Source organism: Carassius gibelio, chromosome B21 (genome assembly GCF_023724105.1).
Source record: "Carassius gibelio isolate Cgi1373 ecotype wild population from Czech Republic chromosome B21, carGib1.2-hapl.c, whole genome shotgun sequence".
Taxonomy (NCBI): Eukaryota; Metazoa; Chordata; class Actinopteri; order Cypriniformes; family Cyprinidae; genus Carassius; species Carassius gibelio.
Genome location: NC_068416.1, coordinates 110,173 through 125,339, shown reverse-complemented (window position 1 = coordinate 125,339; position 15,167 = coordinate 110,173). Strand labels below are relative to the sequence as shown.

The window sequence follows — 15,167 nt, the reverse complement described above, 5'->3', positions numbered from 1 at the left end:
AATCAAACTCACTCGATTCAGTTGATTCATTCTCACTGAACAATAAACACCGTTTCCTCATTCACACAGACAGTGAATATTTAGATATGGTTTATTAATGAGCTTCTTGTGACACAGAGTAATTATCTAAATCAACAAGAAAATCAGAATGACTGTGTTAAATCTGAATAAACACTGTGTATAATGCACCATATTATGGCTTGTGAAATAATCTTTAGAGAAGGATCTGAAGACATTAAAATGTTCATATTCCTGATTTCATATTTCTGGAGTGAAAGGACGTCCCGGTGGATCTGATGTGATGTTTGAATGGCTTCATATATCCGCAGGGTGTTTTAAAGGGCACTTCATCAAACGTACGGAGCGCAGAATGTTCCAGTCTTTACGGAGGATTACTGAAGGACTCTCAGAAAGAGCTCGGTCTGGTTCTTCATCCAGCGGTTCATTCATCAGCATCTGAACCCCGTCACAGGAGAAACCTGGGGAAGCTTGTTTCTGCCGCAGAAGAAAATATCACTAAGGGAGCTACTTTAGTCACACTCATGAGAATTAGGATGTAGAAACTCACCATTGTGAGGGAAACAAGTCAGAATTTGGGGATTTATTGTAAATTCACAAAATTTTGAGTAATAAACTAACAATATAGGGGAAAAACCCACAACAGTGAGAAAACGAGTCCACATTTTGAGATATAAACAAACAATTTGGAGAAAAATGTTGAGACACAAATGTGCAATTCTTAGAAATAAAGTCCTAAAACTGAGATATAAAACTCAAAAGTCTGATAAAAATATTTTATTTTGAGATATAAACTCCTGTGAGGTGAAAGGTTTGCACAGGATCTGGACGGTGATGTATTTGATTGGACGAGAATGAAAACGAGGCTGGACTCATCGATGGTCAAACGGTCATCACTGCTGTCACATCACCTCACAGTTACTCAATTAAACTGCTCATTCTGTGTTTATAATTCAATCTGCTGCGAGCCTGATCCAAACACAGCTTCATCACAGTGCATTGTGGGATACAGTGTGCTCTGCTGTTTACTTTCAGACATGTTAGCGTGTCATTCTGAACATTCAGGATCTGGTTTACAGATATGTTTAATATATTAAATCTAGTTTGAAAAAAGAGAGAAAAAAGAAGTTTATTTTTGCCAATGTTCCCATGAAGTTATGAAAATGTTATTTCTCAGTGCTTTTTACATGTTGAAAATTTGCTTTTTTAAATGTTTCAAAAACGTTTTTTCTTGATTATGCAAATATTAAATAGGAATATATAGTATTTTATCATTTTGCAAACATTAGGGGAACGTTACTTGTGAATGTTCTCTGAAACAAGTAGCAAAAAAAAGTCAAACTAAATCTTTTCAGAAATAAAATGTTCCATGAATGATGTATTATAAGGTTTTTGTGCACATTATTAAAGACCAGATCATTCTGTTAACGACGCTGTAAGAATGTAACTTTGAGAGAGCGTTCTCTGTTAGCTGCTGATGCTGCACACACAGTACACATCCTTTAACTCTTTCACTGCCACTGATGGAATCGGGGGGGCGTCTCGAGCACTGAGGGTTAAAAACAACTGATTTTAATAGGTGTGCGCCGTCTGAGAGAACTGACACTGGTGACAAGATTTATGACATTTCTATGGTAACAAAAATATTGATATCATAAAGACCTTATTTAAAGCAAAAATAACTATATTGTGATATAAATATATTGTTACAGTGAAATAAAATGACGCGTATAGTGATGTCAGATTCTGCTGCTTTCGCTGTTACACATGGAGGCATGGAGGTTGTTTAAAGGAGAGGCTCTGTTCTTTATTTCGATGCACTGCATGTTCATACAATAAAATAATCTGGGGTCATGAAAATGATCAAAAACACTGGCGGGGAAAGAGTTAAAGTCAGATCACTGTTCTTTTCACACTACACTATTATCTGTCAATAAATCTCTCTCGGATGTTTTTGATTAGAAATGCAGAGCGACAGCCCCGTTGACATCTGCGTGAAATGAAATACATCGGTAGGGTTCACGCGCTGTAATCGTTAGTGATGTGAGGGTTCGGCTCTTTGGTCTCGTGTGTCTCGTGGTCAAACTCAGATCTACTGCTTCTGTTCGACCAAACGAACACAAACAAACACAGAAGAGAGACTCACGCAAACGAACGCTCGCAGACGTCTCAGGTCCATCTGCAGTTCTTCATCCAGTCATGAGTATGAGTTAAAGCAGAGAAAGCTCCGGGATGATGAGGGTACAGAAGGTTATTGGAGCACACATGCATGTTTACACACACACACACACACACACACACACACCATCATCAGCCCCACAATCCCCTGCAGCACGAGTGCATGGCCGTCCTCTTCTGCATCCGAACACATCTCCTGTGAGTCTGTGAGTACGGTCTACAGGACTGAGACTATGTCCATCAGAGTCAGTCCACTACAGGACCGTCTGTACATGCGCGGAGAAATATGTCTGTCGCTGTCCCAGAAGGCAAAATACACGACTCTGTGTCGTATCAAACAACCCAACAGATATATACAAAAAATACAAATGCCCTAGAATAGATCTATATATATATTCATATACATATATAGGTTTTATCTTTGAATTAAAAATCTGAAAATATCATTTCTTATCTTTAAGAAAAAACTGGTTTCGGGAACCATGCAGTCACCCGAGCTCATCCTTCGGGCGAGAGAAAGAGAAGCGTGAGAGATGGGGTCCGTGTCCCGCCTCGGGGCGCTTTCCTGAGCTGACCTCTGACCTCTGACCTCAGCTGAGCGTCCGGCGGCGCAGAGGCGAGGAGAGATGTGTGTGTGCTCCTACACTTTGGACTCGCTCTCCATGTTGGCGAGGTCTCCGTTCCTCTCCAGCAGCTCCTCGTCCTCGCTGCTCCTCAGGCCCTGTGCGCTCAGTCTGCTGGACACTGACCAGGTCAGAGGAAGACGAGAGCGCGCCGTCATCTCCGCCAGCTCTCGCGCGCTGCAGCTGGGAGTGTTGGTCTCGTAGATGTCGTGGAAGCTGTTGTAGTCGACCTCGTAGAAACCGTCCTCCAGGGTCAGGACGGGGGTGAAGCGGTAGCCCCACTTGATCTCGCTGGCCACATACGAGCTGCGCGCCTGACAGGTCATGCCTGAGGAACACACACAAACACACACCAGAGGTCAGGAGGTCAGAAAGGTCAGAAAGAGGGTAGTATCTATCCGTCTCAAGATACTGTACAGCACCACATACATCAACATCAGATGTTGATCAGATACACTCTCGGGACATTGCACTTATTCACAATCACAAAATGACATCATTTGCATGTGCTTTAAAGTCTTGCCGGTTAAACACTTCATTCAGATGCTGTTCTGGCATGTGCTAAAGTCTAAAAGTAAACGGCTGAGAGAGAAACGGATGCATGTCTGTGTATTAGATGAGTGTAGCTCTTAAAGGGACAGCGGTCTAATAATGCTAAACATGCTGCCGCTTGTCATTAAAGGGACAGCTCACGCAAACATTTAAATCCTCTCATTATTTCCTCTCTCTCATGTTGTCTATAAACCTGTATTCATTTATTTCTTGTAAAGAAGATCTTTTGAAGAACCAAACATTAGCTGGTCCCCACTGACTTCGATAGAACAGGAGAAAAACAGTTTTGGATAAACGTTCCTTATTAATGTTAATAAAACAACTAAACACAGAGAAAATCACTCACTGCTCTTGACTGAAGATCTTTAATAAGAATCAAAGTATGATTTATCCAGTGAAGTGTATCTAGTTTTATTTTTAGATATTTGTTCATTCAGTTTCTTGAATCCTGCTGCTAAATTCACCGACTGTACCTGAAAAATAAAGCAACGTTTGTTTTGTTCGTTTATTATGTGTATTTGTAATTTGTTTCTTTGTTCTTATTTTTTAACAAAAAAGATTAAATAGTGAAATATATATATATTTTTTTTTACATAATATTTTTTTTCTTCACCCACTTAGGCCTCAATATTTGCCATAATTTTTCTAGTTCAAGTGCTGAACACTAGTTATGTTTGAATGTTTCAGTCGCTTGAATGTGACGACGCTGAGCTGAGGAGGAACTCGTGTGATTGTCCAGCCTTGTTTACAATAGACTGATGATCTCAGCATACCGCGGTGAAATGAGTCAGATAATGTGTGTGTGTGTGTGTGTGTGTGTGAGTGAGCCGGTCAGAACAACACACGTTCACTATATTTGTTCGTGATAGATGTAGAGTCTGTTCTGTTGTGTGTTGATCAATGAAACACTGACATTTACCCAAAACATTTACCTAAATATCACCCGACTGGACAGCATACAGCAGTGCTTTCATTTCCAGAGAAGGTATGAACTCATAAAATCTGCGCTGAATCCAAAAATCTGCCACATGAATCAATGTTAAACAAGGATGTGATGGAGAAGCTTAAGACAGAACAGTAAGCATCCATCCTCACACTCCTGTTTGATTAGATACAGTGTGAAGGTGTGACAGGAACACTGAGCGACAGGGTTCAAAGGTCACCGTCTCCAATCACAATCCAAACACTGTGAGAGTGTCACATCTGTGCGTGCGTCTCGTGTGCCGTTCCCTCAGCGCTCTCAGAGCTCAGAAACAAACACGCAGCCCAGAGGACACACACACACACACACACACACACACAACATGCTTATATAACGTGTGTCTCGGAGAGGAATCATGGCAGGAGCTGCACCACGCATCTTCAGACGCACATTTCATCAGCCTCCACTGCATCACTGCACTATCTGCTCACGAGCCGCCGCTGAACACAGAGTCCTGCATGTTTCTTTGATATAGTTTGCTTTCATTCATCTGGTGTGGAATAACACTTTAAGCTCTATCCCTGTGTCCTGTGCTGGAGTCACTGCGTTATCAGCAGACAGCAGCCTGAGCTCATAACACCCTCGAAATGAGCTCTAGTGCGGCCGGAGAACCACACACACACACACACACACTCACACACACACACACACGTTCCCGCACACACTCACAAATGCTCACATTCATACAGACTTGCACAGACTTTTAAACATGCACATTTAAACATGCTCACACTCACGTTTGCACCTTCACACACTCATACACACACACATATGCTTGCACACTCACACACATGCTTGCATACCCGACACACACACACACATTTACACACTTGTGCACACTCGAACCTACATGCATACATGCTTGCACACTCATACATGCTCACGTGCACACACACACATTTAAACATGCTCACACACACTCATGCTCACACACACTCATGCTCACACACACTCATGCTCACACACACACTCATGCTCGCACACACTCATGCTCACACACACACACACACACTCATGCTCGCACACACTCATGCTCACACACACACACACACACTCATGCTCACACACACTCATGCTCACACACACACACACTCATGCTCACACACACTCATGCTGGCACACACACACACTCATGCTCACACACACACACTCATGCTCACACACACTCATGCTGGCACACACTCATGCTCACACACACACACTCATGCTCACACACACTCATGCTCACACACGCTCATGCTCACACACACACACACACACTCATGCTCACACACACACACACTCATGCTCACACACACACACACTCATGCTCACACACACTCATGCTCACACACACACACACTCATGCTCACACACACTCATGCTCAACACACACACACTCATGCTCACACACACTCATGCTCACACACACTCATGCTCACACACACACTCATGCTCACACACACACTCATGCTCACACACACACACACACTCATGCTCACACACACACACACACACACTCATGCTCACACACACACACACTCATGCTCACACACACACACACACTCATGCTTACACACACTCATGCTCACACACACACACACACACACACACACTCATGCTCACACACACTCATGCTGGCACACACACTCATGCTCACACACACACACTCATGCTGGCACACACACTCATGCTCACACACACACTCATGCTTACACACACTCATGCTCACACACACACACTCATGCTCACACACACTCATGCTCACACACACACTCATGCTCTCACACACACACACTCATGCTCACACACACACACACTCATGCTCACACACACACACACACTCATGCTTACACACACTCATGCTCACACACACACACACACACACACACACTCATGCTCACACACACTCATGCTGGCACACACACTCATGCTGGCACACACACTCATGCTCACACACACACACTCATGCTGGCACACACACTCATGCTCACACACACACACACACACTCATGCTTACACACACTCATGCTTACACACACTCATGCTCACACACACACACTCATGCTCACACACACTCATGCTCACACACACACTCATGCTCTCACACACACACACTCATGCTCACACACACACACTCATGCTGGCACACACTCATGCTCGCACACACTCATGCTCACACACACTCATGCTCACACACACACACTCATGCTCACACACACTCATGCTGGCACACACACTCATGCTCACACACACACACACTCATGCTCACACACACACACACACTCATGCTCACACACACTCATGCTGGCACACACACTCATGCTGGCACACACACTCATGCTCACACACACACACTCATGCTGGCACACACACTCATGCTCACACACACACACACACTCATGCTCACACACACACTCATGCTTACACACACTCATGCTCACACACACACACACACTCATGCTCACACACACACACTCATGCTCACACACACTCTCATGCTCACACACACACACACACACACTCATGCTCACACACACACACTCATGCTTACACACACTCATGCTCACACACACACACACACACACACTCATGCTCACACACACACACTCATGCTTACACACACACACTCATGCTCACACACACACACTCATGCTCAGACACACACTCATGCTCAAACACACACACTCATGCTCGCACACACACAAACTCATGCTCGCACACACTCATGACATGCTCACACACACACACTCATGCTCACACTCATGCTCGCACACACACACACTCATGCTCACACACACAGACTCATGCTCACACACACACACACTCATGCTCACACACACACACATGCTCAACACACACACACTCATGCTCACACACACTCATGCTCACACACACTCATGCTCACACACACACTCATGCTCACACACACACTCATGCTCACACACACTCATGCTCACACACACTCATGCTCACACACACACACACTCATGCTCACACACACACACACACACACACTCATGCTCACACACACACACACACACTCATGCTCACACACACACACACACACTCATGCTCACACACACACACACACACTCATGCTCACACACACTCATGCTGGCACACACACTCATGCTCACACACACACACACACACACACTCATGCTCACACACACACTCATGCTCACACACACTCTCATGCTCACACACACACACACACACACTCATGCTCACACACACACACTCATGCTTACACACACTCATGCTCACACACACACACACACACACTCATGCTCACACACACACACTCATGCTTACACATACTCATGCTCACACACACACACTCATGCTCACACACACACACTCATGCTCAAACACACACACTCATGCTCGCACACACACAAACTCATGCTCGCACACACTCATGCTCACACACACACACTCATGCTCACACTCATGCTCGCACACACACACACTCATGCTCACACACACAGACTCATGCTCACACACACACACACACACACACACACTCATGCTCACACACACACACATGCTCACACATGCTCACACACACACACACATGCTCACACACACTCATGCTGGCACACACACTCATGCTGGCACACACACTCATGCTCACACACACACACTCATGCTGGCACACACACTCATGCTCACACACACACACTCATGCTCACACACACACTCATGCTCACACACACACACTCATGCTCGCACACACACAAACTCATGCTCGCACACACTCATGCTCACACACACACACTCATGCTCACACACACACTCATGCTCACACACACACACACTCATGCTCGCACACACTCATGCTCACACACACACACTCATGCTCACACACACTCATGCTCACACACACTCATGCTCACACACACACACATACACACACACTCATGCTCACACACACACACACTCATGCTCACACACATTCATGCTCACACACACACACTCATGCTCACACTCATGCTCGCACACACACACACACTCATGCTCACACACACACTCATGCTCGCACACACACTCATGCTCGCACACACTCATGCTCACACACACACTCATGCTCACACACACACTCATGCTCACACACACACACTCATGCTCACACACACTCATGCTGGCACACACACTCATGCTCACACACACACACTCATGCTGGCACACACACTCATGCTCACACACACACACACTCATGCTCACACACACACTCATGCTCACACACACACACACACACACTCATGCTCACACACACACTCATGCTCACACACACACACACACACACACTCATGCTCACACACACACACTCATGCTTACACACACTCATGCTCACACACACACACACACACACTCATGCTCACACACACACTCATGCTCAAACACACACACTCATGCTCGCACACACACAAACTCATGCTCGCACACACTCATGCTCACACACACACACTCATGCTCACACTCATGCTCGCACACACACACACTCATGCTCACACACACAGACTCACGCTCACACACACACACACACACACACACTCATGCTCACACACACACACATGCTCACACATGCTCACACACACACACACACATGCTCACACACACTCATGCTGGCACACACACTCATGCTCACACACACACACTCATGCTGGCACACACACTCATGCTCACACACACACACTCATGCTCACACACACACTCATGCTCACACACACACACTCATGCTCGCACACACACAAACTCATGCTCGCACACACTCATGCTCACACACACACTCATGCTCACACACACACACACACTCATGCTCGCACACACTCATGCTCACACACACACACTCATGCTCACACACACTCATGCTCACACACACTCATGCTCACACACACACACATACACACACACTCATGCTCACACACACACACACTCATGCTCACACACATTCATGCTCACACACACACACTCATGCTCACACTCATGCTCGCACACACACACACACTCATGCTCACACACACACTCATGCTCGCACACACTCATGCTCACACACACACTCATGCTCACACACACACTCATGCTCACACACACACACTCATGCTCACACACACACTCATGCTCACACACACACACTCATGCTCGCACACACTCATGCTCACACACACACACTGCGCCTCAGGAAGCCACACAGAGCTGCACATCGCCATGGCAACAGGTCAGCTGTGAGCAGGCCACCAGCGAGTGGTTCCTGTTCTCCGGTCATGCCCTGAGCTCCCTCGACTCACTGCTGGCATCACAGCTGCATCAGAACACTAGAAGCACAGCCGTGAGCAACACACCAGCTGCACGAGTATTCCTGAAAAACCTCTCTCTCTCTCTCATCTGAAGGTTCACGTGCACTGTGCTTGAGTTACTGCGGCGTGTGCGGTTTGTAAACTAGAGATCGTGATCAGAGGTGTTGTGCCTGAACAAGAGACAGAAGAAGACACAATGATGACAGATCAATCACGTGCATCATGATAACAGTAATACTCCGGCTGCGCGGCTTAGCTAACGTTGTTACATAACATCAGTGTGTTGTGCTAATGCTGCGCCGTCGCCATGGCAACCACACTCACAAACCCCAAAATAGCATCACACTTCCAGCGAAAGCTAATTGTATCTAGAAGATCCTCCATTTCTGCAGCATTTCTGAGCGTGACTTTCATTTTTATCTCAAGCTATTTCAAAGCTGAACTGCAGCTCATAGAAAATGAGAAGCTGAAAGGGTTTACTGCTGAAATCAGTCTCAAAGATGAGGAAAAATGATGGAAAACATTGACGATATTAGCAACTGCTGACGTTTCCATCTGTTCCACAGAAACAGTAATATCTGAACGGACACAGATATCAGGTTGAGGAGCTCATGTTGTGTGAGAGTCTCTGGGGAACAGATGGATCTCGACAGACATCATGCGTTCGCTGCTGGGAAGAGCTCAGATGTGCAGAAGAATATACAGAGACTCATGAAGATCACCACAAAAACATATCAACAGGATCATCTGTGTTAGTTCAGTGATGATTGTGTGTGAGAGATCTGTGAAAGAGCTTCATCAGGGCAGGCCCGTCTTATTTCTTTTGCAGATTCTGTGTAAATTTATGAGCACAACTGTGTTTTGCCTGAACTGAAGACTAAAGCTTCAGGATTTATTCTGACCTGTGAGATGCAGAAATGAATGAATTCAACTTCACAGATCATCAGAGAAATCATGCGAGACTGAAGCTCAAAGCCTTTCCTGATCCACAGACACACGAGGACACGCTCATCCATCGTCTCTCCAGTACTGGACTCCAGTGGGATTTCTGGGATACTTCCCAGCACACAGAGCATCTGTAAACTGATGTGTATTGATCCTGTACTATATTTATATTGTGAGGCCTGATGTGATCTCTCTCCTGTTTCAGAGTCTTTCTCTTAGGATGCTGTTAAAGGGATCGTTCACCTGAAACTGAAAATCATGCCATTTACTGAAATATTATAAGAGATTATTACAAATATCTTAATTTGAGATTTGAAAATGGTTTAAAGTCGAGTTCATGATGACAGGATATTCATGCACAAATGTGAACTGTCCCTTTAAGATCATGTGACCTACACACTCATCTAAAGAACACACACTTCTAACACACATTCATTCCGTTCGTTTTTCTAGGTTCATGGCCGCTGTGTCTGTTTTATAGTCTTGTCCACAGATAGGAGAATTACTAGAAATGCACTCCAGTTCAACTGAATAATTACTCACTAATATATTAGCTATAACATAATTCCAATACCACGATATGAAATCTTTTTGTCAACAAACATCACTGTAACACATCACAGTTCTTAATATTGTGATAATGCTGTCACAAGTATTCTGTCAGTGACATGTACAGCAGTACTGTAAAACCCAATGAGTTAACCTAAACACCTAACCTACACCTAAAAAGTAAAAAAAACTAAAAATACTTAAGAATACTGTGAACTTAGTTCAATAAAAATAATGTGCTGGGAATAATTTAACTGATATTACTCATTCAGTCTGAGTTCTGCTTAATATAATCAGATGTGGATTTTTTATTTTTTCTATTTAATGCATCAAGCATCCTGTAGCTCATATCAATGCCACGGTTATGGGGTCGATTCCCAGGGAATGCATGAACCAATCCACTGCATTAATGCAATGCAAGCGACTTTTAGTTAAAAGCATCTGCCAAACCCTAACGTGTAAATGTAACCTCCGAGTTAGATTTCAGTGGCGTACCTGTGGCCTCCACCATGCCCTCCAGGATCACCACGATCTCCAGCTCCTCGTGGGCCAGGTGCTCTCTGGAGATCTCCCAGAAGGGGCTGTGCTCATTGATCTCGTGGCAGATGATGAGCGGAGACACCAGGAAGAGCCGGTCGTCTCCGGTGTCGTAGCCCACGTTCATGTCCGTCTGATTGAGAGGGATGAACTCTCCCTCCTTGGTCTGTTTGGACTTGATCAGTTTGGCTCTAATAGACGCCTCCACGATGTGTGAGTTCCGCAGGTCTCCGACGCGAAACATCAGACAAAGCCGACCGTCACGCATGGAGATGACTGCGTTTGTGGAGAACACCAGAGTCTCTGCTCGCTTCTTGGGCTGTGAGATCTTCACGAACATGCAGCCCACCATGAAGGCGTTGACGATGGATCCCAGCACCGACTGCACCAGCAGCAGCACGATGCCCTCGGGACACTTGTCAGTGATCACCCTGTGGCCGTAGCCGATGGTCGTCTCCGTCTCTATCGAGAACAAAAACGCTGATACGAAGCCGTTGAGGTTGTTGACGCAAGGAGTCCACTGGTTGTCTCCTATGTGCTCCAGATCTCCTCGTATGTAAGCGATCAGCCACCACATGAAGCCGAAGAACAGCCACGTCACGGTGTAAACCAGCACGAAGATGAACAGATTGAACCTCCACTTGAGGTCCACCAGCGTGGTGAAGATGTCTGTCAGGTAGCGGTAGGTCTCCCGCACGTTTCCGTGATGCACGTTACACTTGCCGTCTTTGCGGACGTAGCGCTGGATCTTCTGCTTGACACGCTCCCTGTCCTGCAGAGGTTTGGGGACGTCGTCCCATGTCTTCTTGGGCAGCTTGGGCTGTCGGACCGTGACGGTGCTCTCGACATCCTGCTCCATCTGGACTTCTGGAAGGTACTGGAAGGAGAAATAGAAAGAGACGGGATCAGTGAGCAGCAGCACACGTCTGAACCTGATTACCTGGAGCCGCTGTGGGCCAATCAGTCCAAACCACATTTACCTCCATCTCTAATACATCATATCAGACTGCAGAATGTATGGGGCTTTAGGATTGGCTTGATACCAAAATTTTGACTTTGGTACGATACCAGAATCTACTAAATCGATACCATAGGTGACATCCATGTTTTTGAATGAATCGAGCGTGTCAATGATTCAGTCGCCCATTCATAAAGAGTGGTGTGCCTCGTTTCTGAACGAATAAGTCATTTGAACAAATCGTTTGAATGAATGACTAAATGACTCAATCATTTGCCGCCAAATTTGCAATTGCAATCGGTGCATCTCTGATTAAGAGCACTTTTTTGTCCCATCTGTTGCTTTGGTTATCACTGTCAATCATCGCAGTTTCAGATTCAATACACCATTTAAATAAACCTGTCAATCCAGAAACGTTGCAATATGCAGTTAGGAGCATGATAAATGTATATTACATACAAAAAGCGAGCTCTAGCATTTCAGCACTGTATAGTGGATTCAGACCAATTATTATATTTATTGGTATACTGCGCAATCTCATGGGGCTTCATGGGAGGTTGAGAGAAAAAGTGACAAGGAGTGTGTTTTTATCTAAACGAAGCATCTGAGATGAGAAAGTCCCAATGAAAACCTCCCTTCATACTTGTGGGTTATTGTACCTGGGTGAACTCTGACCTCCCTCATCTCATTGCTTGTGTGCTCTGAATGTGCCAAATAATAAAAAAGCTGTCTTATGAATTTCTCATCTTTTCATATTTGAATGACTCTTATCTTTACCTCAATATCCTGCTGCATCCCCCATCTATCTCCAGAGACAGAGACAGACTCTGAAGACTAATTCTGGTGTCATCAGTCACTAAAAGCAATAGACAACAGACAAGAGTTGTATCACACAAACACCCACACACAACTCACACACACACACACTCTCTCTTTCTCTCTCTTTCTCAAAGAGGTTGATTCTCAGGGTCATGTGTCGTGTCTCTCCATCACTCTTACTAGCACTAGTAATATATTTAATGGCTTAACAACGGTTTAATTCAATTCAACTTAACTTATTTTGAAATACATTCTTATTTACTTAAAGGGGTCATATGATGTGATTTCATAGAGAAATTCTGATGAGCTGATTATCTGAATCAGGTGTGTTAACAAAGAGAGACTGGAGAGAGCTGCCCATGCGGGCCAGATGTGGACCGGATCTGGCCCGAAACTGCTTGCTGTCTGGGTGGCGTGTGCAAGGACTGGAATTGAGAGTCGCTGGTGTAAAGTAGTGTATGTTATTTGTCATTTCTCCGATCACAAATGCAGACATGGTTTTATGTTTATGCAGCGCGATGCAACGCAACAGGTAAAAAGACAGTATAAATCATTATAATCAGTAATTATGTCCCCACTGGATGCAACAAGTGTCTTGTTTTAGTGGGTTTTATTGTTTTTGTCTTGTAGCGCTGTTGTTCTGACCGGGACATGCATCACAGTATGATGAGGGGCGTAACATTTCTGTCACAAGCTTGAGGCATTTGGCCAATCAGAACACACCTCTCTTTTCTGACCGATGACCTCAATCACTGTGTTATATGTTTGGATCATTTCAATGAATCTCATCTTATTACTGGAGATACAGAGGGACAGCTTATATTTATATCACTTTATGTCATTATCTGCTCTACTGTTATAAAGATCTCACTGATTTATATTACAAGCAGCAGAACATCATGAAATAAATAGCTTCTGCAGCACAATTAATATTTTTTTAGTTCAGTTTGAGTCTCTGAATAAAATCGAGCTTCATTTTCTCACTATATCAGACTATATGAGCCATAAAACCCTGTTGCATTTTGTCAATAAACTGTGGCATTTAATATTATTTATATTTCAAGATTAACATGATTAATTCAGACCTCTTCAGATTAAATGATAAGATTATATCTTGTTTGGAAATACTGATATATTATATATTGTTTGGTAATTTTTAGGCACAAATGATAGAGTTTCCTGAAAATGTTCCAGGTCGCCTGAGAAAAGAGAATCCAGTGAGACGCTCAGTTGTGTGTGTGTGTGTGTGTGTGTGTGTCACAGACGTGTAAACATTTACTGATGTGATTAATTAACACTCTCTAACGGCTGTCACCTGAGCCCAGCACACTCTCTCTCTCTCTCTCTCTCACACACACACACACACACACTCACTCTCTTTCTCTCTGTCTGTCTCATGTCGAGTCATGTTCACATGTGTCTCTCTGCAGTGTATTTCCTGTCCCTGTCTCACACTGGTCTGAGCGCCGTGTGTCTCGTCTCTCTGTCGCTCAAGCGATAAACAGACGCTCTACAGCTCTGAATCCATGTGCACCTGCTCAGGATGAAAAGGAGTCGCAGATGTACAGGTGTGTCAGAACAGAACCGTGACAAGATCATATGAACCTGATAAAACAAGCCCCTCTCTGCAGCCATCAATCCATTAGCAAGCTGGACAACCTGCTTCACAACCCACAGGGAGAGAAAATTAACACACAAACACAAACTGATGTGTGTTTTAATGC

General features: G+C 44.7%; 1 protein-coding gene across 2 annotated transcripts in view; it reads right to left on the bottom strand.

The window, feature by feature from the left end:
- Positions 1-75: 75 nt before the first annotated feature.
- Positions 76-15,167, bottom strand: part of LOC127985387 (G protein-activated inward rectifier potassium channel 2-like) — a 21,455-nt gene continuing 6,363 nt past the window's right edge. Inside the window, exons 2-4 of one of the 2 annotated variants that reach the window (XR_008160645.1) lie at positions 11,625-12,543; positions 2,165-3,147; positions 76-495 (exon numbers count right to left, since the gene is read on the bottom strand). Coding sequence is in view for 1 of the 2 variants with exons in the window: in XM_052587386.1 (XP_052443346.1) it covers positions 2,837-3,147; positions 11,625-12,525 (1,212 nt within the window). In the remaining variant the exon portion in view is untranslated. Of the gene's footprint in view, positions 3,148-11,624; positions 12,544-15,167 lie in introns of both variants that reach the window. The other variant, XM_052587386.1, reaches the window with a different exon arrangement.